Source organism: Sminthopsis crassicaudata, chromosome 1 (assembly GCF_048593235.1).
Source record: "Sminthopsis crassicaudata isolate SCR6 chromosome 1, ASM4859323v1, whole genome shotgun sequence".
Taxonomy (NCBI): domain Eukaryota; kingdom Metazoa; phylum Chordata; class Mammalia; order Dasyuromorphia; family Dasyuridae; genus Sminthopsis; species Sminthopsis crassicaudata.
The window spans coordinates 739577099-739600526 of record NC_133617.1 but is presented as its reverse complement, the minus strand read 5'-3'; the positions used below and the strand labels follow the sequence as shown (position 1 = coordinate 739600526).

At 39.9% G+C, this 23428-nt stretch overlaps 1 protein-coding gene across 1 annotated transcript in view; it reads right to left on the bottom strand.

Annotated features, from left to right (window-relative positions):
* Nucleotides 1-402: 402 nt before the first annotated feature.
* The window catches only part of DPY19L1 (dpy-19 like C-mannosyltransferase 1), a 109440-nt gene continuing 86414 nt past the window's right edge, over nucleotides 403-23428 (bottom strand). Inside the window, exons 14-22 of the mRNA XM_074284308.1 lie at nucleotides 21247-21348; nucleotides 18355-18426; nucleotides 17587-17636; nucleotides 15725-15749; nucleotides 13555-13674; nucleotides 11937-12111; nucleotides 7861-7960; nucleotides 1494-1619; nucleotides 403-705 (exon numbers count right to left, since the gene is read on the bottom strand). Coding sequence (XP_074140409.1) covers nucleotides 546-705; nucleotides 1494-1619; nucleotides 7861-7960; nucleotides 11937-12111; nucleotides 13555-13674; nucleotides 15725-15749; nucleotides 17587-17636; nucleotides 18355-18426; nucleotides 21247-21348 — 930 coding nt within the window. The 3' untranslated portion in view covers nucleotides 403-545. The remainder of the gene's footprint in view (nucleotides 706-1493; nucleotides 1620-7860; nucleotides 7961-11936; nucleotides 12112-13554; nucleotides 13675-15724; nucleotides 15750-17586; nucleotides 17637-18354; nucleotides 18427-21246; nucleotides 21349-23428) is intronic.

The following is a 23428-nucleotide window of genomic DNA, read 5'->3' as shown; positions in this document are numbered from 1 at the left end:
GGCTCTAGAGAGAGGAAGGACTCTTCATGGCTGCTTGAACAATTCTTTCTTTCTTTCTTTCTTTTTTTTTTTTTTTTAGTAGCACTCCATCTAACCAGCCAAAGCAACACCCTTGAATTTTCTAACTTTCTCCTTGCCCTGTTCACCCTCTGATAGCAGAGGGTTAATTGTGAAAGAATGAAGAGGGGAACCAGGCCCAAGAATCAGAACTAGTCTTATTTCAGGGCTAAAAACTGGTAACTTCTATTTCTTCCACACGGGTCCCCTACTCAATTTCTATAGGGTGGATATTTGTTCATGAGATATATAAACATAAGATAATTTGCATAGCAAATTTCAAAGGCATGACTTTAACAGAAACCATGTAATAAAGGTGAAAGTAATTATTATCTGGTTGACACATTTTAAAACTAAAATGTTTTATATTTGAAATTTTTCCTATAAAACTTGAGATGTAAATTAAAATGATCTTAATGAGTTAATAGCAAAAGGTTAAACAACAATTTCTAATGTGGTTCTTTCAACTACATTGATTCAAGTGGCATTCATCGCTCTTTAATAACTTCTAACACTTTGTAAATTCTGTTTTGGAATACTGTGGGAAAGTGAGGTCTTGAGTCTTTGACCAAGAGGCTGCATAATGGGGTTTTGCCCGCATTGGAAGGATCTTCCACATCCCAAATCTCAGGCATACTGCAACCGGGCCTAGAAAAAAAAAGTGGTTGCATGGGTTAAAAATTTATCTGGGAATCAGAAACACCAAGACCTAGTTGCATCTTTAGTATAAATGTACTATGTGATTTGAGGAAAGCCATTTAGCTTATCTGGGTCTGAGATTTCTGTAAAGTATGAAGGTGATTCCAGAGAGTACTCCCCCAATTTTTTTAATTTAAATTCCATGGCACACATAAATATAAGTACATATATATGTATACATGATGTATGATGACATATACGTACAAGAAAATGTATGAGAAAGTGACGAAGAATATAAAGTATAAGAAAACACTAGAATTTTAAAAATATCACTGAAAGAGGCTTCGCATTTCAAAGGGCCACGGATGTCCCACATAAATAAAAGAAAGAAGGGTAATCTGGAATTGCTTGGAAAATTATCTGTGAGAGAATCATAGTGAAATTCATGACTTCTGTTAAAGGAATCTTTGGAGAAAACATAGCCATATCCAAATAAAAGCTAAGAAAAGTCAAAGTCAAGTATAAATTTAAATTTGGGGATTTTCTGTGCCAGTGCTAGATACTAAAAGTAGAGAGACTAAGAAAGTAGAACATCTTTTAAATCAAAACTTTTACAAAGCTCACTGCCATCTAATTGGGCTAAACATAATTTATTTAACTTAAAAATTTCCCAAAATATTAAGTGAATTTGACACATAGTGCCATCCAACTCACTGGGCGATGAAACACCATCAGTGGATTAAATTAACCTTTTAAGATTCGATGAATGTAGAATATTAATTGTGTTATATACTCACTTGGTTCTTCTTATACACCATGACTCTTCTAGAATGTAATAGTTCACTCTTAATTTGATTAATTCCTGCTTCACTTCTTCGGCTGGTTTTCGACTGTACATTGAGTAAACAATTTTTGTTCTTGCCCTTGAAAAATAAACAATCATGCAAAAGATTTTTCAGGTGAAAAAGAAAATAGACCAGACTTTAAAGACTAAATTAAAAGCCATATTTACATAGCAAAAACAGAATCCTTTCATCCAGCTCTGGGCTTTCTCTGGTCCTTGGCAAAGCAGAGAAAGTCAAGGAGAGAAGGAAAGACCAGGAGAGCAGCTACTGAAGGGGGGGGAGACACAGCTGAAGTGATGGGTACAGGGCATACCCAAAGCAAGGGGGGGTGAAAGAAGCTCCTGGATGAGGGGCTATGGGACCAATGGACTGTTTGAAAAATCTCCACCTAGGGAACATCATTTCCTATGGCACTTAATCTCCCACTGACACCTCTGAAGTACAGAAGCCAAGAGACAGATCTCATAGTGGGGACAGATTGAGCAGGCTACAGCAGGACAGACACAATCCCTATACCCTCTAGGAATTGAGTCTCAAGTGACCCCAGTTCTACGGTCATTCTCTGGGGGTGAAGTCAAGAAGCCTTGGGTTCAAATCTGACCTCAGACACTTCGTAGCTGTCTAGGACTAGGCCTCAACAAGCCTTTAAACCTGTGTGCCTCAGTTTCCTCATCTGTAAAATGAGGATAATAGCAATACTTCCCTGTACAACAGCAGTACAATAATAACCTGTCTGCTTCAGTTTCCTCATCTGTGAAATGAGGGTGAAAGAGCTCTTATTTGTGATTGTGAGGATCCAGCGAGTTCATGTTTGTAAAGTGCTTTGTCAGCCTTCAACTTCTCTCTAAATGCTAGTTATGGTTTTTGTGTCCAGAGATTTAAAACTTTAAAATGGGGATGGTGAGGGCCCTACAGAGAAGGCTCCTTGGTGCTTCTTAGGAGTGGAAGGAAGGCCCCTCCCAACCTGTCAGTTCCCCCCCCCTTTTGTCTTCTCTGAATGTTGGGTCCTTGAGGGAGAGGCCTCCTATCTTACTTCTGTCTCTGTGTTCTTACTGCCCAGCTCAGTGTCTGACAAACAGTAGGCACTTCCTAAGTGCTTACTGACTGAACGTCCCAAACTCTGAGAAACTAAGGATCTAATATTCTACCAGAGAAAACAGGAAATACCCATGTGTTGAGATGTACAACACTGGCAAGGTAAAACAAGCTAACAGGAATAGAAGTCTGGGAATTCTTAGGGGGCAGTGGGGGATGGTGGGCCTCCCAAGGGGACCCCTGGAGCCAAGCTCTGGAATCAGTCAGGAGCCCCAAGGTCTCTTGGGGAGGAAAGTGTGGATTCCAAGAATGGGGCAGTCAGTGAGGGCTACAGAGGAGAGATGGAAGCTTATGCACAGGAATGGCCAGCGGGGCCCCTAGACATGAAGAAGGGGAAAGGCCAGATAAGGCCTGCTGACCCTTACAGATAAAGCTAAGAGTGTGGACTCAGGCAGCGGTAGAGGGAGCCCTCAGAGTTTCCTGAGAAGATGTTTCCTGCTTTAGAAACATCATCCAGCATCTGTGGGGAGGATGGACTGATGGGGAGAGGACCTAGAGAGAGAAAACCAATAAAGAAACTATCGCAATCTCCCAAGAGAGGGAACGCCATCTCCACTCAGGCAGAGGCAGGCACATGGGTTAAGAGATGCCCACTGGAAAGAGCCAGAGGAGACTGTGGGTTACCTGCCTTCCTCAGGGGAGCCCCAACATTTATGTACAAGCCAAGCCAGCTAGGGAAGGGCAGGGAGAAGCCATGAGTGTCTTAGCTTGGTTGGAACCAGCTCTTGGCCCCCTCCCCAGGGCCTTAAGTGGCTGCCTGGCTTTACAGAACTACAATGGAGTGTTTGAAGAGGAGACAGAAGGGCACAACCTGAAGGGTAAGTCAACCAGTCTGCCGTGAGTGCTCACTCTTTTTATTTTTTATTTATTTTATTATTGTAGCTTTTTATATGCAAAACATATGCATGGGCAATTTTTCAACTTTGACCCTTGCAAAACCTCCTGTTCCAACTTTTCTCCTCCTTCCCTCTCACCCCCTCCCCCAAATGGCAGGTAGTCCCATACTTATTAAATATGTTAAAATATATGTTAAATCCAATATATGCATACATCTTTATACAGTTATCTTGTTACACAAGAAAAATCAGATTTAGAAAGAAGGTAAAAATATTCTGAGAAAGAAAACAAGAATGCAAGCAAATAATAACAGAAAAAGTGGAAATGCTATGTTGTAGTCCACATTCATTTCCCAGAGTTCTTTCGCTGGGTGTAGCTGGTTCTCTTCATTCATTACTGAACAATTGGAACTGATTTGGATCATCTCATTGTTGAAGAGAGCCACGGTAAGCACTCACTCTTTCAGCTCCTCAGCTCCCTGGGAGTACAGGCCACTTTCTGAGGCAAACTCTGCGCTCAGTCCCTCCTCCCCGTGCTTGCTCAGCTCAGGTCCTCCCAAAGGGGACTGCTTGCTGAGATGGCCCTTCTCCCCTCTGCCTTCTGCCTACCCTGCTCCTCCGAGCTGCCGTCTCCAAAGACCAGCGGTCTGGTCATTCCAAGACTTTTCTCAGGATCCCAGTCTCACCTCCCAGAGACATCCGAGCCCTCTGGCTGTCTCCTTGGCTGGTCCTCCAATGGATAGCACATGTGCCCCAAGACTCTAAGGTTCAGAAATTTCCTCTCTTCCCTATATCCTTTTCTGAAACAACACAGACTCCCCTGGGTTTAAATGATCTTTATGCAGAAAACGACGAGATCCCTCTATGGAGACCCAGTCCCTCCACTGAACTTCCATCTCCTATCACCTTCTAGACGTTTGTAACTTGGATACCGCAGGGCTGTCTTAAGTTCAATAGGCCTTAACTAAGCTCCCTGGGTTTCCTCACAAACTCTCCCCTCTTCCAAATTTCCCTATTTCTGTGGACATCACCAATGTTCACATACATACACTAGGCCTCAAACTCCCTCTTCCACACTCCATGTATCCAAGAAGCTCTGCCACCTTCGCAGCACCTTTTGAATCCAACTCCTTTTCCCCATTAGTTCAGACCCTCATCCTCTCCTTGATGGTCTTTTGATCTCAAAGTCTTGTTCCCACTTCAGTAAGTCCTCCACTACACTGCAAAACTGACTAAGCCACATCAATCCTGTATTCTGTGAACAGCAATAGCTTTTTATTTGCTCAAGGACAAGGTATAAATTAGTTTGCTCTGCTCTTAAGGCCTGTCAGCCTCTGGGCCCACCTCATTTCCCATCACATATAAACTGGTTCCTCTCTTTTCTTGCCCTGGCCTGGTATCACAACTGGAAGAAACTCCTTAACTTTCCCTCAGAAAATCTGTCTCTTTCTTTAAAAAGAACCTTAAGCATGACTTTCTACAGGAAATTTTTCCTGATCCCAGCCACCTTGTATATAATTGCTTTGTCTTTATATACTTATATACTTGTCTTCCTCATTGAATTCTACATTCTTGAGAGCAGTAATTACTTCATTCTTTGAACTTGTACCCTTAGAATCTACACAAAGATTGGTACATAATAAGTGCTAATAAATCTTTATTGATTAATTGAACTCCTAGTGTCCTCTGGATGCTTCGCTCATTGACAATACAATACCACCTCTAACTTCCTGTCTCGCCCTATCCCATTGGCTCCTTGCTCAAGACTTTCCCACTCCCTAAAACACCTTCCTATTCTCACAATAATTGTATATCTTCCTTGCCTTTCACTGTTAAATTCCTTGAAAAAAGGAGTGTAAAATCAATTGTGGATACATTGCAACCTCTCACTTCCAATCCCATGATTCAATGGAAATTATTCTTATACTCCCCAGTGATTCTTAATTGCTAAATCTGATGATCTCTTCCCAATTTCACTTCCCTTGACCTCTTCAGCACTCAGCAGTTCTGGACACAATACGCAATCACTGTGCTTTCATTCCAAAAGGCAAGTGTCTTTTAATTTCATGGCTAACAGCTGCTTGTGTGTATTATCTTTGAGCCCAAGAATATAGGGTCTGACACTGCTTCCATATTTTTCTTATATTTGTCAGGAAGTAATGGGACTAGTTCCTGAGGGCTTACTTTTTTATATTTTCCTCTTTCATCCTCACCCAAAGGCTTCTTAATTCCTCTTTTACCGGCAGTAGTATTATCTGCTTATCTGAGATTCTTAATATTTCTCTTGGCAATTTTAATTCTGGCTTTTCATTCATCCAGCCTGGCGTTTTACATGAGTTTTTTTTTTGCATAGAAGTTAAATAAATAAGGTAACAATATACAGTCTTGTCACACTGTTTCCAATCTTAAGATAATCAGTTGTTCTTCTGTTGCTTCTTGGGCCACATACAGGCTCCTCAGGATCAAGTAAGATGATCTGGTGCTCCTCTCTCTTTATAAACTTGCTACATTTCATTGTCCACACAGTCAATGGCTTCAGTGTAGTCAATAAAACCTAAGCAGATGTTTATCTGAAGCTCCCTTGTCTTCTTAATAATCCTGAATGTTGGCAATTTGGTTTCGAGTTCCTCTGCCTCTTCTGCTCCAACTGCTCTTCTGGTAGTCTTGATTCACATACCGCTGAAGTCTAGCTTACAGAATCTTACGTATGATCTGCTGGTGGGTGAAATAACACGATTGTTCAGTAATCTGAACATCCCTTGGTATTGTCCTTTTTAAAGATTGGGACACAAACTAAACTTTTCCAACCCAGTGGCCACTGTGAGTTTCCCAATTTGTTGGCATACCAAGGGTAGAACTTTAATACTATCATCTTTTAGGGTTTTAAATAGCACAGCTGGAATTCCATCACTATCATTAGCTTTATCATTAGCATTGCTTCCTAGGGCCCACTTGGCTTCATTCTTAGGAAGTGTGGCTCTAGATCAGTAATGGTTATTGGTGATGTTAAGATTATCCTCGTATAATTCTTCTGCAAATTTCTGCTTCTTCTCATGCCCATTTCTGGATGAAACTTTCTTTGGATAGCTCTAATTTTCTTGAATTCGTATTCTATTGTTTTCTTCTATTTCTTTGCACTTCTCATTTAAGAAAACCATCTTATCTCTCCTTATTATTCTCTGGAATTCTACATTCAGTTGGATATCTATCTCCCTTCCTTCTTTTCTTAGCTACTTCTACAGCCTCTTTTTCAGCCATTTAACTTTCTTGTGCTTTTTCTTTGGATTTTTTAAACTTTCTCCTTACAATATTGCAAGTCACTATCCATAGTTCTTCAGGCACTCTGTGTACCATGTATAATCCCTGAAATATATTTATCTCCACTGCAATTTCATAATTTCATGTTATTTAGATGATACCTCCATAATCTGATAGTTTTCTTTACTTTCTTCAATTTCAGCCTGAATTTTGCAATAAGAAGTTCATGATGTGAGCCACGACCAGCTCCAGGTTTTGTTTTAACTGAATGTATACAGTTTTTCCACCTTTAGCTGCCATTGATTTCTATACTGAACATCTAGTGATTTACATGTGCAGTGTCACAATCTGAGTTGCTGAAAAGGGGTGTTGTTATGTCTGACCAGACTCTTATCAGTCCTCCTTCATTTTGTATTCCAAAGCCAACTTATCAATTAAAATGAAATTATCTTTTGATTTTCTCTTTAGGATTCCAATCTCCTTTGGTGAATATGACATCTTTTGGGGGATTATTTCAAAGAAATGTTGTAGGTCTTCAGAGAACTGATCAGAGAACTCTGGCCTCTTTAGCATCAGTGCTTACAGCCTAGCCTTGGATATTTTGGTGATCTATCATGGATCATTTTTGAAATTATACCCCAGTCCTGCTTTTCTCAGCTTTCATTGGGTCCTTCATTTCTTTCAACAGATTCTTATAATTCCATGTAATAATTCTTTGTAGTAATTATCTGAATCAAACTCACTCATTCCCATCCATTTCTGTTCACTGCCATGCCTTGAAGTGATGTAAATCACATCCCTGCCTCAGTTGCTCCCTGATGACCAACACTCAGATGTGTATCCTATAGCCCATAATGAAAAACTTTCAGACAAGTTTGTGTTATCCTGGTTTCAAAAATGTAGGTTTACCTTTATATCCCAATGAGACAATAGAATGTGTCAAAGATCTTTGAATAATATCATCTTAAATAGATTTTCATATGCAATTCTAATTTTAGGAAATATTAAGGGAACAAAAACAAATAATCCACATTGTTCTATGGCATGCTGACTTCTAAATTCTAGTCCCCAAAGACCAAACTTAGATTTTGTTCATCTATGAAGGAAGAACACTAAATTGTAACACTGACCTCAAACCTGCATCCTCATAATGTGGATGATTAACAATGGGTCGCAATGCAGAAAGTTTAACACTTGCCATTGTAGGCATTGCACCAGCAAAAACAGCATCTGAAAAATAAGAGGCCACTAGAGATCAATTTCCAAAGGAAATAATTTCAGTTTTGTCCATGGATTCAGCATCCTTTTCTTTTAAATTAAACATAAATTTTAATTAATATGTCTAAGAAAACAGAATAGAAATTAATAGGCTTTTAGGAAACCAGCAATGGAACTAAATTTTTTTTTAAAAAAGTATTTTGAAATTATTTTTGGAAAACACAATTCAACATTCTAAAGATGTCATGTGCCCAAAAGATGACACATGCTTAAATCTGACCTAAAAATAGACATTGTATGTTGGAGGTGACGCCATGACATGAAAATGAATCAGATTTTTGAGTAAGGGAGGGCTGAGCAAGGTCGCCTGCCTCACTTTCCCTTCCAGAGCCATCTGGATCCAGATGCATCCAGTGGCCAAATGGAGATCAGGATGACTAGAAATGGCCCTGGCAACTTTACTATTAGGAAACTGATATGTAAGACAATATGATCCTACTGAGGAAAAATGGAGCCTCAACTAATCAGACTCACTGGGTAAGGTCCATAAGAGTATACAAGATTATCAAACAAAATACATATCATGGCAAGGGGTCATGTTAGGTAGTCAAGTTAAGGCATTCAGGTTATAAAAACTCAAGGAAGGTCAATTAAGGGAATATGGATTGATGAACTGCACTGATTCGATGATTTTCATTTCCTCTTACTCTAAAATATTAAAAAGTTTACTTTCTGTTTCAACATTCCTCAGTCTTATTTTATACTGTAAACAAATTAAATATAAATTTATATGTTACTTGTGAATTCCAATTCTTACTCTTAATCGAGCTGATCCTTTCAGTTTAGACGTAAGTTTTGTCTTCTGAGGAGGGGAAAGGGTAGGCAAAATAAGGAAATAGTGAAACACTGGCCATACCCCCACACTTCAGAAATGGCTCATTATTTTAAGAATAGAAAAGAATATCATAGAAATGTGCTATTTTCTATTCTAGCTCTTTGCTTGGAGTACATGCTGCTACTTCACTTACACAAATGGCATCCAAGTAAACAACAACCTTACATAATTGTACACTAAACTCAATTTTCAGATAATTACCACGTTTGTGAGTATGTTTGGATAAATTTACACTAGTAATTTACATTCTTCATAAGTTGCATTTCCCCGTTCTATTAAAGGAGAAAAACACTGCAAACAAAGTGGTTGTTTGTAATAATTTTTGAGAACATAAGGATAACTTCATTATGATCTTATTTGTATAAATATCTAAACTGTTCTAGAAATAATAATAATAAATCTCATCTAAATAAAACAGCTAATAAAGTCCTTAGAAATCACATACTTCATACACTGTTTATAGATATTTAAATTTGCTTAATTTGACAAATTAAATTCAACAAAATATTTATTGAGTACCTTTTATATACAAGGCACTGTATGGGATATAAATGATTTGTAACCTAATATAAACTAGTGAACATCTCTCCCTTCTTAACATCTTACCATCTATCACCCTTCTGGAGAAATGAAAGATATCCCTTATCTTCTATGAGTAAATAATGGACAGTTTAGTAAGTGCACACAAATTCTAGAATATATCATGTTAAATTTTCTTCAAATGTTCGATAATTAATACTTTAATAGCACCTTCCTTAATCAATTCACTTTTTCTAGGTGGATAAGAGAGTGGATTCCATGAATGGGTTTTTAGTACACTTACAGAAAGGAATTTATTGCCAAAAGATTAGCTTAACAATCTGGAAGCTATGACCACTATTCTCAGCCACAATTAAAGTACATAAAAATATGTGTATAATTAGAATTTCTAAAAACAAAAATTAAATTCAGTTAAATAACACTTATATACACATCTAATAAACAGAATTAAACTCAGTCAGTAACTACTAATGCTAACGTCTGGAACATAACAATTTTATTCATATAATTTTAAAATTATTTTTTGGTAGAAGGATACAAAATTGGAGGATCAGAATCAAAGCAGAGTTCAAGAATTCAATTATTCATTAAGTACTTCATATACACAGCACTGTGCCAGCTTTTACAGAAACAACAATGAAAAACAGTATTAGTCCTTCTTAAGAAGCAGAGCACTGACATGTATGTGCATGTATTTGTGTGTACGTGTATCTGTGTATGTGGCAGGAGATACATCAGAAGCACAAAAGAGAGGTTAAAGAAAATACAATAATTTTCAGAGATTAAATTTATCGGCAGAAAAGAGCAAGAAATTAAGGAAGAGGAAGCATCTGGTGTCTGACCCAAGTCCAGATTCTGGAGGATTGTCAAATGGAATTTTTCTAAGGCTTTGGGCCATTTTGAATATGGGTGACACTATAAACAAATGCAGGGAGGAATGGAGGAGGAGGAAAGGAAATACCGGAGGTGACCAATAGACTGGCCTGGCTGAAGGGAACGATGATAACGAAATAAGGCTGAAAAACCTTCTCACAGAAGACCCTAGGAGTCCATGTGGATTTGGCAGCAATGGGCAGGTTGGGAGGGAGGGGTGCAACCAGTGAAAAGAGTCCTGGAGCGGACCCAGAAGAGACGGCACTGAATCCTGACTTTGCCACCGCTGACTTGGGTCTCAGCCATCTCTCTCTTTGACTCCATTTCCTCACCTGTAAAATGGGGACACTACACTATAAGGAATGCAATTTTAGATCTGAGGACTCCTGAAATGCACACTGCTCTTGCTGAGCCTGGAGTGGACATGATCAGAGCAGCCTCCAGCTGGGGGTGGATGACAGAGACCAAGGTGGGCCGGAGGAGGGTGGCCCATGGCCCAGGTCAAAGAGAAGGCAAATCTGCCAGGGGCCACGGCAATGTAATTGTCTCTGGGAGACAGCTGGCTACAGTGAGGATTAAAAAAAGCTGTTTGCCATCTCTTATGGAATGGGGAGGGTAAGCACCCTCGAAGAACAAGGATCCCAAAAACAGGGAGAGGGAAATGAAGGGGAGATCTCTCTTGAGGCAGCTGTGGGATCTGAGCTACAGACATGGCACGAAGAGCTGCCAATATGGAACTAGGGAATGGTCTGAAGAGATCTGGGGAGTGTAGGACAAGGGCCTGAGGGCAGGACACATAGAACCCAAGGCAATCACATCGGGAGGAGGCGACCCCCCAAGCTCTCAGACTCTTCTCTGAGCAGGGAAAAGTGGACAAGATCATCCCAAAGGGCCCAAAAGCCAGAAGCGAGAGTCTAGGAAATGGACAGAAGAATCAGGGTGAGCAGAACCCCAAGAAGCTTCCTCCCACAGGAGCTCCCTCATCCACATCAAGCAAAGCTGCTTCTAAATGAGCAGAAAAGCTCGGAGCTCTGACTCCCCTCTCTGGACCTCTCAAGTGTTAGAGCTGTGACCTGCGCCCATCTCTGCTGACTCTCTGACCACCCCGTCAAGCCCAAGGGCCAGGACATCTCTTGAGGAACATATACGATTCTTTATTAGCCCTCAGCTCCAGCACGGACGCCATGCAGCTTCTTCTCAGCAATATAAAGGAAAGCATCAGCAGCGTTAGAGAATTTGCAGATTTCCAGGGAAGAAACTCACAGTATAGAGACTGGACATGTATATATGTATACATGGAAAACAATTGGCTATGAATAAACCTGTGTGATCAAGGACCTAAAGATAAACATGAACTAAGATTTCAGTTGAATAGGAATGTAATGATGTTGAGAAAAATGTGATTATGGAAACAAATCTTAAAAAGTGACGTGAAGAATTTGGATTAAAAACATTTTAAATAGAGAAGACATGTCCATGAATATACTATGGTACAAATGACTATATTTGTATAATCTTTCCCACCTACCCCCGTTTTCTGAAAATAAGATAAACAATCCATTTGGTTTGGAATGGCTTGGTAATAACTCATTCCTGAAAGGAAGGAAACAACCTTTATGAGCATTTTAAAAAATCACATGTGAAAAAGACAAGTCAGGATACAACAAAGCAACCTTTTACCTGGTTTGGTATTAAATTTGATCCATTCTATAAGTTCTTCCTGTGGCAAATTGCTAAACTCTCCAATGATGCTCCACTGGTGCTGCAGGTTGGCTGAGCCTTGTACTGACATGATGGCTAACACAGCAAAAACAACAGTGCTGGGGTGCACTTTGCAAAAGAGCCATCCGAAGAGCTGAAATTAGACAAACATAAATCAATCACTTTCAATGGCTCAGAGACCCTGGGGGGCTCAGTACTTCTAAGAGCAAAGAGGCACAACAGGAAGCAGGGAAAAGCACAAAGAGGGGGAAGGGGGCGACTGGCTGGCAGCAGTGAACCTGGCACTCAGTGCCAGCTTTTAGCCCTTATCAGCTGTGGGACTTTGGGTAAGTCTCAAGCTGCACCTCCATTTCCCCTCTGAAGAATAGATGGCAATGCTCCTATGATCTGCACATTGGAGGGCTGAGGTGGGGATAGAGGGAAAAGTGTACAGGATGGATCGGAAGTTTTGAAAAGGGCCTAGTGCAAGCCCTTTGTTTTAGAAGGCATTGGAAACGATTTGTAAACAGATGCAAACTAGCAAGTATAGGCCCCATGGTACATATTTAGAGAAGATTTGCTCTGCATTCACATATCCACAAATAGTCACAATGGTTGTTCTGTGCTCACAACTAAGTAGCAATATAATCTTGATTAACGCGCTTTACAAGTCCATCTTAATGTGCTTTTATTAATACAATAAGTTCCCTTGATTAATGCACAGATTTAGTAAACTCGCTTATAGTCTATGTATTATTCTATCAAGAGGAATGTTTTCTAAGTAACACATTTATAGGTAAGTATAGTAAAACTCCATATTTCTAATGTCTCAGGTTGCTGAGTCCATCAACTTAGAGCTTTATAATACAGAACCAAAATAATGATAAATTAATAAACTATATTTAAAGAAAATTTAGAGGAATTGAAAGACTATTATCTTTTCAAACCAATAAATATGCTTTTTTTAAAAAAGCCTAATTCTGGAAGGGAGATGTGGGATAGGGCTGTGGATAAACCCAAATCCTTGTTGTTGTTTTTTTTCTAACTAAATCATGTATCACTGAATACTACAAGTATGATAATAAGCTATGGATTGGTTAAATATTCAAATAAATTCAAACAAAAGTTCAGTCAAATTTGGTCAAACAAAAAGTTTACAATCTTTTCAGACCAGCTTTTCAAAGTAAGCTCCAAGACACTAGTCAGCAGTTCTGTCTGTCCCGCACACACCACATGCAGCCATTTTACCAGGTTTTCTATTTTTGGCATATTTAAAAGTATAATGGTAGTTCTAAAAGAGAAAAAAAGCAGAGGCCCTGTAGTTCTGGCCCCTGATAGTCTGTCTTGATGACTAGCCTTTAAACAGAGTACAAAGAAAAGTGCACAATGCATAAAAACCTCTGAGGGAAGAGGTAATGAAAAAGGAGTAATCAGTGTTGGGTAAAATTTCACAGGAAAAGGATTAGATAAAAATATGGAAAATGGAAAATTTAGTTACATTTTTAATAGTTTTTAAACTGGAGATGCCTTGGTGACAAAAGGTGAAGGTAATTTATCATAGTCATTCTAAATCTAAAAATTAAAAATAAAATCTTACCTGTCTGGAGCAGATCAAAGAAGCCATGATACACATGTGTGGAGTCAGAAATAGCTTCAGTCTCATAATTAAAATACCTAGGACTGTATAAGCTAACAGTTGCAACGCATGATAAACCAACTGAAAAATGAAACAAAATACAAGTATAAAACACAAAGAATTTTTACTTAACAAAGAATTTTAAAGAATTCAACTACCTCACTTCTAAAAGTGGAATGCATTCGTTACAAAAAAAAAGAACATCCTGCTTTTACTCAGATTTTTGCTTCTTATTTAGTAAAAAATAATTCTCTAGGGACAGCTTGTGTGTAGTAGATAGAACACCTGAAGTCAGGAGGACCTGAGTTCAACTCTGGCCTCAGACATTTAACACTTCCTAGGTGTGTGGCCCTTAAGTGAGTCACTTAACCCCAACTGCCTCAGGAAAAAAAAAATTCTAATCATTAAACTGCATCAAATAACTAATGCCAGTCCACTCAAGCATTCAATCAATATACACTTTGCCCTTTGTCACACTGTCTTAGGCCTCCCCTAAGCCCAGGCCACAGGTTCATAGAATCACAGTCAGAAAGGAGGTTAGAGGTCACATAATCGATGTCCTCCTTCACTGTATAGGGAATGGACCAGGGCCTGGGAGACATTAAGTGATGAACTAAGGGCTGAGCTGGGATTCCACCTCTGATTGCAAATCCATAAATCTGATCTCGATGTGAGCAACAGTCATAGGAAGATGGGGAAAAAGCAAATAACTAGAACTCCATCCCAATTACTAATTCAGGAAGGCAATTTGGAGAAATGTGGTTGCAAATGCAACAATGCTGTCTTAGGAAGACCTGTTTCAATTTATTAAAAACAGAGATTACATCAAACACTACATTTAATCAGTTGTCAAGCTTTATGATAGCAAGCTTTTATCAACTCGGAGATTAAGATATAAAAGCCACGCTTATTTGTGGATGACTGATGACTGCTCAGAGACAGTTGATACACTGATCTGAGAGATCTGGCCTCTGTTTCTGGCACCTTTTAGGAAGGGCACTGACAGGCGATAGTTCATGCAGAGTAGGGTGAGCCTGATAGCAGTCACTTAAAACTAAGCTCTTTAAGACTCCCTGAAGAACTGTTAATGTTTATCTTGGACAAGATTTGTCATTGTCAGTCAACACATTTGTAATGAGTATTCCTTATGTGCCGGGGGGCGAGACAGACACCAAAGGCACAAGGAAAGGCAAAAACACAGTCTGTGCTGTCAAGGAAGAGCCAACCCACAAGCCACCAAGGACAAGCAAGCTGGGGGAGCCGGGGCAAATCTTGGGGAAAGGCACTGGCAGCATGGGCGCAGGTGGGTGAAGTTAGGGAAAGCCTCTCAAAGGAAGCAAAGGAGCCACTAAGAGAAAGGGAGCCAGGACATCCCAAACATGGCAAACGAGCAGTCAGAGGAAGAGGCATAGGCAGGAAACAGGCCAGTGTGGCTGGACTGTGGAATACATTCAGGGGAGGAAGGCACAAAAGGAAGGGACTAAGTCTGGAAAGGCTTTAAAGTCCAGCTGAAGTTTCTGTGTTTGACCCTGAGTGAATGGGGAGCCACTGGCATTTCATGAATTGGGGGATGGGGCAGGCTGGGGCTTTCAAATATCACTAAGGCCAGTGACTGCAGGGTGGACAGCAGGGGAGTGAGCTGAAGCACAGAGATCAGGCCAGAGGCTCTGGCTCTGGGCCAGGCACAAGGTGAGGGGAGAAGGTGGCACACCTGGGAGATACTAATGTCTGCTGCTGCTCCAAACTCCTGCACTCTCCCAGCACAGGAGGCACCTGGCCTTCTGGCTCCACCTCTGCCATTGGTCACTGCCAGACTGACCCATGAGAGCATGTCTTCTGTTGCTACCGCAGCCACTGGCAGAGCCTGAAGAGCCAAGAACTCGGGAGGCTCTGCGGGCAGAGTCTGGTGGCATTCTGTTACCGAAGCTCCTCAGAGCACATCATGTAAGACTTGGTGAATTTAGTCATAGGAATCACTCTACATGTGCACATCAGTCCCACAGCTCACAGGGCAACAGTCAATTCAACCAGAAATTCTACACAACAAACTAATAATGACCATATTTATACAAACCACCCTTACTCATATAAGTGAATTAAAAAAAAAAATCTATACATATAAAACACTTACCTCCCCATGATCAAACTGGTGCTTCCTAGGATTTAAAAAGAAAAAATAATTGGATTATTGTTAAAACAACTAATGAAAAAGCTTAATTACTGATTTTATTTTGAAGAAAACTTCTGAAAAAAAAATCCTCATGTCAAACCACAAATACAAAATATCAACTGTTAACAATAAAAAAAAAAAAAACACATAAAATGCAAATGCTGCCCTATACTATAAATGAGTTCTTAGATTTAATCAGCCCTTCCAGTTCCTTGATAAATTTAACTTGTCACTTCCAGAACTCACAAGCTACGGGGCACTCTGCCAGGGTTTCAAGGATGAGGTCAGGCCAGTGAGTTCTGAGAGCTCTTGTTGCTTATCCCCTTCCTCTTTCTTTTCCTCAGCAAGACTGGAGCAGCCAGAAGTTGCTCCCTCGTTGCAGGAGGGTCACTAGGTCTGTAATATTGAAAGGAGCTCTGATCCTTCCTGAAGCTCCTCAGTCCTTTCCATCCCCAGTCTGTATCCCTACCTCTTGAGGAACAGTCACAGCCACAGTATCCTTACTCCTTAGTCATGAGGCTTTATTCAGTTCAAAAACAGAGGCAAACAGGGAAAATGAAACTACTTTACTTCTCTTCCATCCACATAGACCCATTGCCCAGTCCTGTTAAGAGTACCCAGGTCAGGCCCTAGAGCTGCCCCAAGTAGCCATAGGGGTCCAGACTCTCTCTTCTCTCTGGAGCTCCCCTGAAACAAATTACCAGGAGAGACAGGAAAAACTGCGCCACAGAGAAGGAAATTTTTACCCCTTTTCACCCAACCCTAGATTTCCAAATGTTCTGGGCAGACTAGAGCCATGACCACAGCCAGCGGACCTTGGGATCATAAGACAGAGATGGAAGGGAGAGGCCTGAGAACTCATTTAGGCCAACCCCACTATTTCACAAATGGAAGCTCTATGAAAAGTAAGTTGCAAGGACGGGGGGGGGGGGGGGGGCCTGAAGCCCAGTTTCCTGACAAATCCCAGAGTTTTTTCTCTCCTTCCTCAGACCGCTCATCATACTCATGGCCATACACAAGGTAAGCAAGCCCCCTTTGGACAAGGGCTGCCTGCCCGCTGTCTCTGCCCCTCAGCCCAGCCCAGCATCCAGCATGAGGAATGAGCACAGGCCTGTGGAAGGTCACAGACAAGAGCCCCAAAGTAGGGGGATGTACTTCCAAGCAGCTAGCACAGGCTGGGACAGGCGCCAGGCCGGGGGCTAACGTAGTGCTTTCCTGCTTCCAGCTTCACAAAAGCCCAGGAGCCACTGAAGGGGGACGGAATTCTGCTCCCCTTACAGACAGACGGTCAGCTGGACAGGAGGGCCAGAGGGGTCGATGTAGCATCACGTGCGCTCCCAATAGGAAGGGCTCGGAAACCTATGACTTGCATGTTTTATGACCGGCTATGGCCGTCACCGTGGGAGGCTTTGTTTCTACTGTGTGAGAGGTTCTAGCTGAAGTTTCAGGCTTGGGTGGAGAGTCAGCCCCAGAGCCAAGAAGTCTCATCACAGACACCTTCTGCCTGGGACATCCTGGGCAAGTCATCCAGACCCTCAGTTTCCAGAAAGCTCTCAAAGACTCTATGTGGCAGGGCAGGTGCTGATATAAACAGCAGAGGGAGGTTCCCCAACAGGAGTTCCCTAACACGGATGAAATTATAGTTCTAGGACAAAGGAATGGGAAGGAAAATAATATAATAATGGGAGTAGATATGAGGAAATCAAGGAAAGGACAAGCTTAACTATGAACGTGGATGATACAAAAACTGAATCATAAAGTATGATGTAAGCAGCGATTAATACAGAAATTAATACATATTTTAAAGTGCATAATATAATTACCTTATATGAGAACGTTGCTTAGACAACACACACAAAATATCAGTCATAGTCTGTGAACAGAATTTTTTAAACTTCAGATTAATAATTTCAAAAAAACTATTTTCCAACATTTATGTTTTCCAAATTAAAAAACTGAAAAGATAAGAGACAAGGCAGACTGCTAACAAGAAGCCTTTTAACATAAGAAGTGTTTTCCTCATTAATTACAAAATTTCTATAAAATTAGCTCAAGAAATGATATTTCTAGGATTTAAGCACATCTTATCCCAATACAAGAACTAGGAAAGATTTCCTTAAAATAACAAATGATGATTTCATCTTAAACTCCATGATCACAATCTCACCATTTCTCCCACTCATTTTCTATTCCTCCATTGCACATTTGTAGTAATGGCAGCATTACTCTCCCAAGACATCCAAACAGAAGATGTTAGCATTGCCTTTCACTCTTCTTGCCCCCTATCCTATACCCCGTTAAGTGTCAAGTTTTCTGGAGTCTATATCCTCTAACCCTCTTCCACTTTTTCTTTCTTTCTTTTTTTTTTTCATCACTTGCCACGCCAGTCTCATACAAATTATGTTTACATAATCTGATCAAACTGGAATAGAGAGAATGAAAAACAAATTAGACTCAACTATCTCCTTATAGGTTTATTGGCTTTGGGGTACATTTGATACAAGACTCACAGAAAGACAGGCAAAAACAATGTGTAAAGATCTAGAGACAGTAACAACATACGTGCATTACATCACAAAGTACACACCTACCCTTCTAACAATTGCTGCAAATACCACAAGAACAACAGGAAGCAGCAATGTCCTTGTGTACCTCAATGGAGTCTGAAATTCAAAAGGGCATTTTAAATTAGCTGATAATTTTATTTCGCTACAATAAAAAAAATGAGAAATTAAGTTTTAAAAAAGTACAACTATGGAAATTTAACAAATCACTGAGTCCTCGTTTCCCATTAATTTCCACTGGAAAACTATATGTATTCCAGGAGAAAAGTTTTCCTTAATATGAAGTTAAAAACATGATACTAAATCTACTTCCCAACTACTCATTAGGCTTGAAGTAGTGAACATTTGTGGCCTAAAAGAAACATTTTTAGTTTGTGTTTGCTATTCTTTCTGGCTTAACCAAATAGAGGATGAATATATTTTTCTTTGTATCACATAATTTCTGAAAAAAAATTATACTTAAAATGTTAAAGGTTGCTTTATCCTTAATATCCAACCCTAACCTTTAATTTGTTTGGAACCTTCTTGCTGTGCTACCAGGAACAGAACGAACATATATCATACTGTATATAGCAGGGGTTCTCAAACTGCAGCCCGAGGGCCAGATGCGGCCCGCTGAGAATGTTTATGCTGCCGCCGGGTTATGGCAAATGGGCAATAGGGGTGGAGACAGAGTGTGAGCTTTTGGTTTTACTCTAGTCCGGCTCTCCCACAGTCTGAGGGACAGTGAACTGGCCCCTAATTAAAAAGTTTGAGGACCAGTGGCATATAGTCATAGTATGTGATATGGGCTAACATATACTGTGTACAGTCAGGATTGGGAGGGAGCACAAAGGAAACCCTGGGAAATGAAGCATCTCTTCCGTGTCAAAGGTAAAAGACATTATGAACTCCTTTACTTGAGGATATGAAATTGAATGAAGTCATTTACCAAAAAAAGCCCTGGTACTTGGCAAGCTTCTTGACCCTAGCATGGCACACTGAAGAAATGACATGCCAACTGAAATATGCAACAAAAATAAATATTCACCTACGGAAATCTGTTTTGCTGATTTATTTTTTTTTGCTTAAGTAGTATTCTGCTATAAACGTCTTGAGAAAGTATGGACTTTGAAATTTCCAGTGACCTTCACTTGTTTCTCCAACATCAGATTAAAATCTATTTCAACAAAATAAGCAATCACTGATATCTGAAGTTAACAAAATTGAAATATCCTCTAAAAGAATATCTATTAATTTATACATATGATATCACACAATAATATAATGTTTATGTTTATATAGATATATCACATTTATATAGAAAGAAATGGGGCTCAATATATTTCCTGTCTTCTATATAAAGCCTGTGTCATTTTTGATTTTCAATCATTTCAAATAAAATTAAATATTATTTAATAACAAATATGTAACATGTTAGATGTTTTACATAAAATTAATAATAACAATAGCATGAATAGGAAACTTCAAGGTTTCCAAAGCACTTCACCTATGTGACTTCATTTGCTCTATGTAATGATTCTGTTAACATGTTATCCCCATTTTACAAATGAGGAAACAGAGGTAAAATGGCTTGTCTAGGGTCACAAAGCTATTAAATATTAGAGGAAATATTTGGAATCAAGTCTCCCTGACACAAGCAAATCCTTAGAGTCTGTCTCTTTATAAAAAATAAGAAAAAGAAACCCTCAGTAACAGGTCCTAGAATGGTTCCTTTCATATTAAAAGGATAAAAGACCCCAAAGGAGTTTTTTGCATCTCCAATCACAACTAAGTGCTGTCATTGAGTTTCTTTTATTCCTTGAAGATTTTACTATAAACATCTGACAGGATTTCTCTCACCTGGCTCTTTCATCAGGAAGACAACAGAGAATTTCAATAACCATTCTCAGTTTCAAAGAACATTCTCCAGCTCAAGGCTTAATAAATATTCTGAGATTAACACAATGCAAATGTACTTCAGAGATGTCAGAAGAACATCAGAGGCCACTGTGTCCAACCCCCTCATTTAAAAATGAGGAAAAGGAAGCACTGAGAGGCTAAGTGACCTGCCCAGGATCATTAAAACAAAAAAAAAAAAATTTGCACCTCAAATTTGCAGGCAAGATTTCAAATCCAATGAATGTATCATGTACAAAAGACATCTTGTCTTTTGAAAATTTCTTATGCCCTTCTGTTAAGTCTATAGCTATGTGCTAGGTCAGTACTATCTTCCAAATAAATCAAAAAGCTGAGGCACAAAAAAGCAAGATTTAGATTTTTATTGCTTTTATTTTTCTTAGGTTGTACATGCATATTCATTTTTCCCATATTTCTGTACAAATCAGGGTGGAAAATAAGAATAAGAACAAGAGGGAAAACCATGAGAAAGAAAGAAAAAAGAAGAAGAACATGAAAATATTGTGCACTGATTCATATTCAGTGGATCAGAGACCAATAGGTGTGTCTCTGGCTGCAGATGGGCTTTCTATCCAAAGTTTATTGGTACTGCTTCGAATCACTGAATTGCTGAGAAGAACCAAATCTATCACAGTTGATCAAGATTTACATTTTCTTAGTCCAAACTTCTCCTCCATTATTTTATAGATGAAGAATCATAAAGTGACTTGTGCCCAAAATGACCCAGAGGCAGCAGCAGCTTGGGATTCCCAGCTGCTTGTTTCTGAACCTCTAAATACAGAAATGATAAGTTCATAAAATGAACGACACTTGATAGAAATGTTCAGGAAAACAAGCAAAGAATTAAATATTTAAGGGATATGTTTAGCTCTTGAAAAATGTCTACTTAATGTTCCCGCACCTATTTTTTCCTCTACAAACTGCTATCTTTATCTTACATTTTTCCTCCTTGTCACTCTGTAGAAAGACCTTACGGCCTTACAGGCACTTATGATAGGCCAGCCAGGAACACCTCCTTACCTCTTTTTCCATGAAATCAAACTCTGCAGCACAGGTATACATTAGAGTGTCAAAATCCTTGTAACTGAAGAATTTGGATGTTAACAGGTTGCTTATGTGAGCCTAACAGAAAACAAAGCAAAAGGCAATTCAGTTAGTGGTTCTCTGAGATTTTAGTGCCAGCACCTGGAGATAATCAGTAGCCAGCTGCCAAGGGGGCAAAGGCTCAGTCTAGGCAGGGGCAGCAGGCCTCAAGCAATTCCTCTCCTGGGGTTCCATACTCAGCTCCAGCTCCTCTGTCCCACTTTCCTGTGGCCTAAATTCCTAGGTACCATTCTGCCAGGTCCTCCATCCACAAGCTTGCTCAATACAGAACCAAATCTCTTATTTCCACCTTGGCTTAAAATCAAGGTTTAGCTTTAGAGGAGGTCCTTACACCATTTTAGCCAATATCAACTCCTTAAGCTAAACTACAGATTCTACTTAAAAGCTGAGGTCTCACGTTTACGGTGGAACATCTGGACATGGGGCGACTGGGCACTGGTGTGCCAGCACCCTTGACAAGGTAATGTCAGTTCATGGATAAAGCTATCTCTCTTGTCACAGCAAGTGATCAGTTATGCCCTGAAGAGAAGCCATTTAACACAGGTTAAGGTAAAGGGTAAAAGCTCAATGAAACATCTTCAAATCAGTCGATTCATTTCAACTGGTTCAACAAACATTTATTAAGCCTTCCTATGTTCAAGGCACTGTACTAAAACTAAGGAAGAGAAAATGATATTTTCAAGTAGTTCTAATTAGGTTCTTTATGAATATTTGTTAAATTGAACTTATAATGTGCCCACTGGCCTAGGTCCTATAGGAGACAGGAAGTTCATGCCAGACAAGGTCTCAGAAGCTGTTCCTCTTCCCCTGTAGGATGGAAGCTCCCCAAGGGCAGACTTTCACTTGGTCTTCCTTGCAGGTTCTGGCACATAGTGGGCACCTAAATTCTTGTCCACTGGTTGATTGGGGGAAAGTCTAATGGGGGGAAAGGGGCAGGATGTTGCATGCACAGATCACTGAAATAACTTACTACAGAGAACAAATACAAGAAGTCCTAGATAATTTAGTAACAGCCAAAATAAACTATGAATAGTAAGATGCCAATGAAAATGTTAGCTTTATCGAAAGTTACTAGTTTGAAGGAAGTTCTACATTTCTTTCTCACCAAACCCTAGGAACATATTTATTACTCTGATGCCTCACATTTGAGTTACAAAGTGAAGCCAGAGCCAGCCTTTCCCTGGTTCAGCAGAAGACCTTGGTCATCGGGAAGCTCAGGGTCTTCATTCCGATATCCTTCCCTCCTCCCAGTCCCTGACATTCCAAGACTTTCTTCTCAACTTCCTGGAATCTCTGAGTTCAATAACTGGTTGATTTATTGGAAATGGGAATTTCTTTCCCATTCTATGCAAACTCTTTCCTCAAGGTTATCCTAGACCTGACCAGATCCAACACTGAGCTCAGTCTTTGACTTTTCCATACATTTTGATGCCATTGATCACCACCTTTCTCTGCTCTCCCTACCCCTTGCCTGGCTTCCTTATTTTCCTGAGCTCTGTCTCCTGGCACCTCCTCCTTAATCTCTGTTCCTGATCCCTCTTCCTCATCCTTATGGGCTTACACATCCAGTGCTCCATCTGGGCTATACTCTCTCCACAATCTCTTTCATTACCTCCATTTACGATTTCTATAAGGATGACCCTCAAAAGTCTCTATTTCTAGGCTCAACTCCTTCCCTGAATTTCAGTGCCCCGTTTACATTACAGTTCACTAATCCAGATGATAACTCAAACTCCCTACATATAAAATCAAACACATTATAATAATCTTCCTAAACCAACCATTCCTCTTCATTTCCCTATTTCTGTTGATGGTATCACCTTTCACTCAGGATCAAAATCTCATGAGTCACCTGACTCATTCCTTATCCTCTAACCCACTGAGGATTGTATCTCTGATATCTTTGGAACCTCAAAGCCCAGTAGCATCCCCCCAACCCTTTTTCAATTCCCATTTACTAGCAAACTTGCTCAGACTTTCATTTCATATGGGGGGAGGAAATAGCCAAAAGCAAAACACTTTTAAGGAAGGACAGAGTGAAAGGAAAGGCAATATAGAATAAACAGGATGGGGACAGGGAATACAGTTAGCAATAATA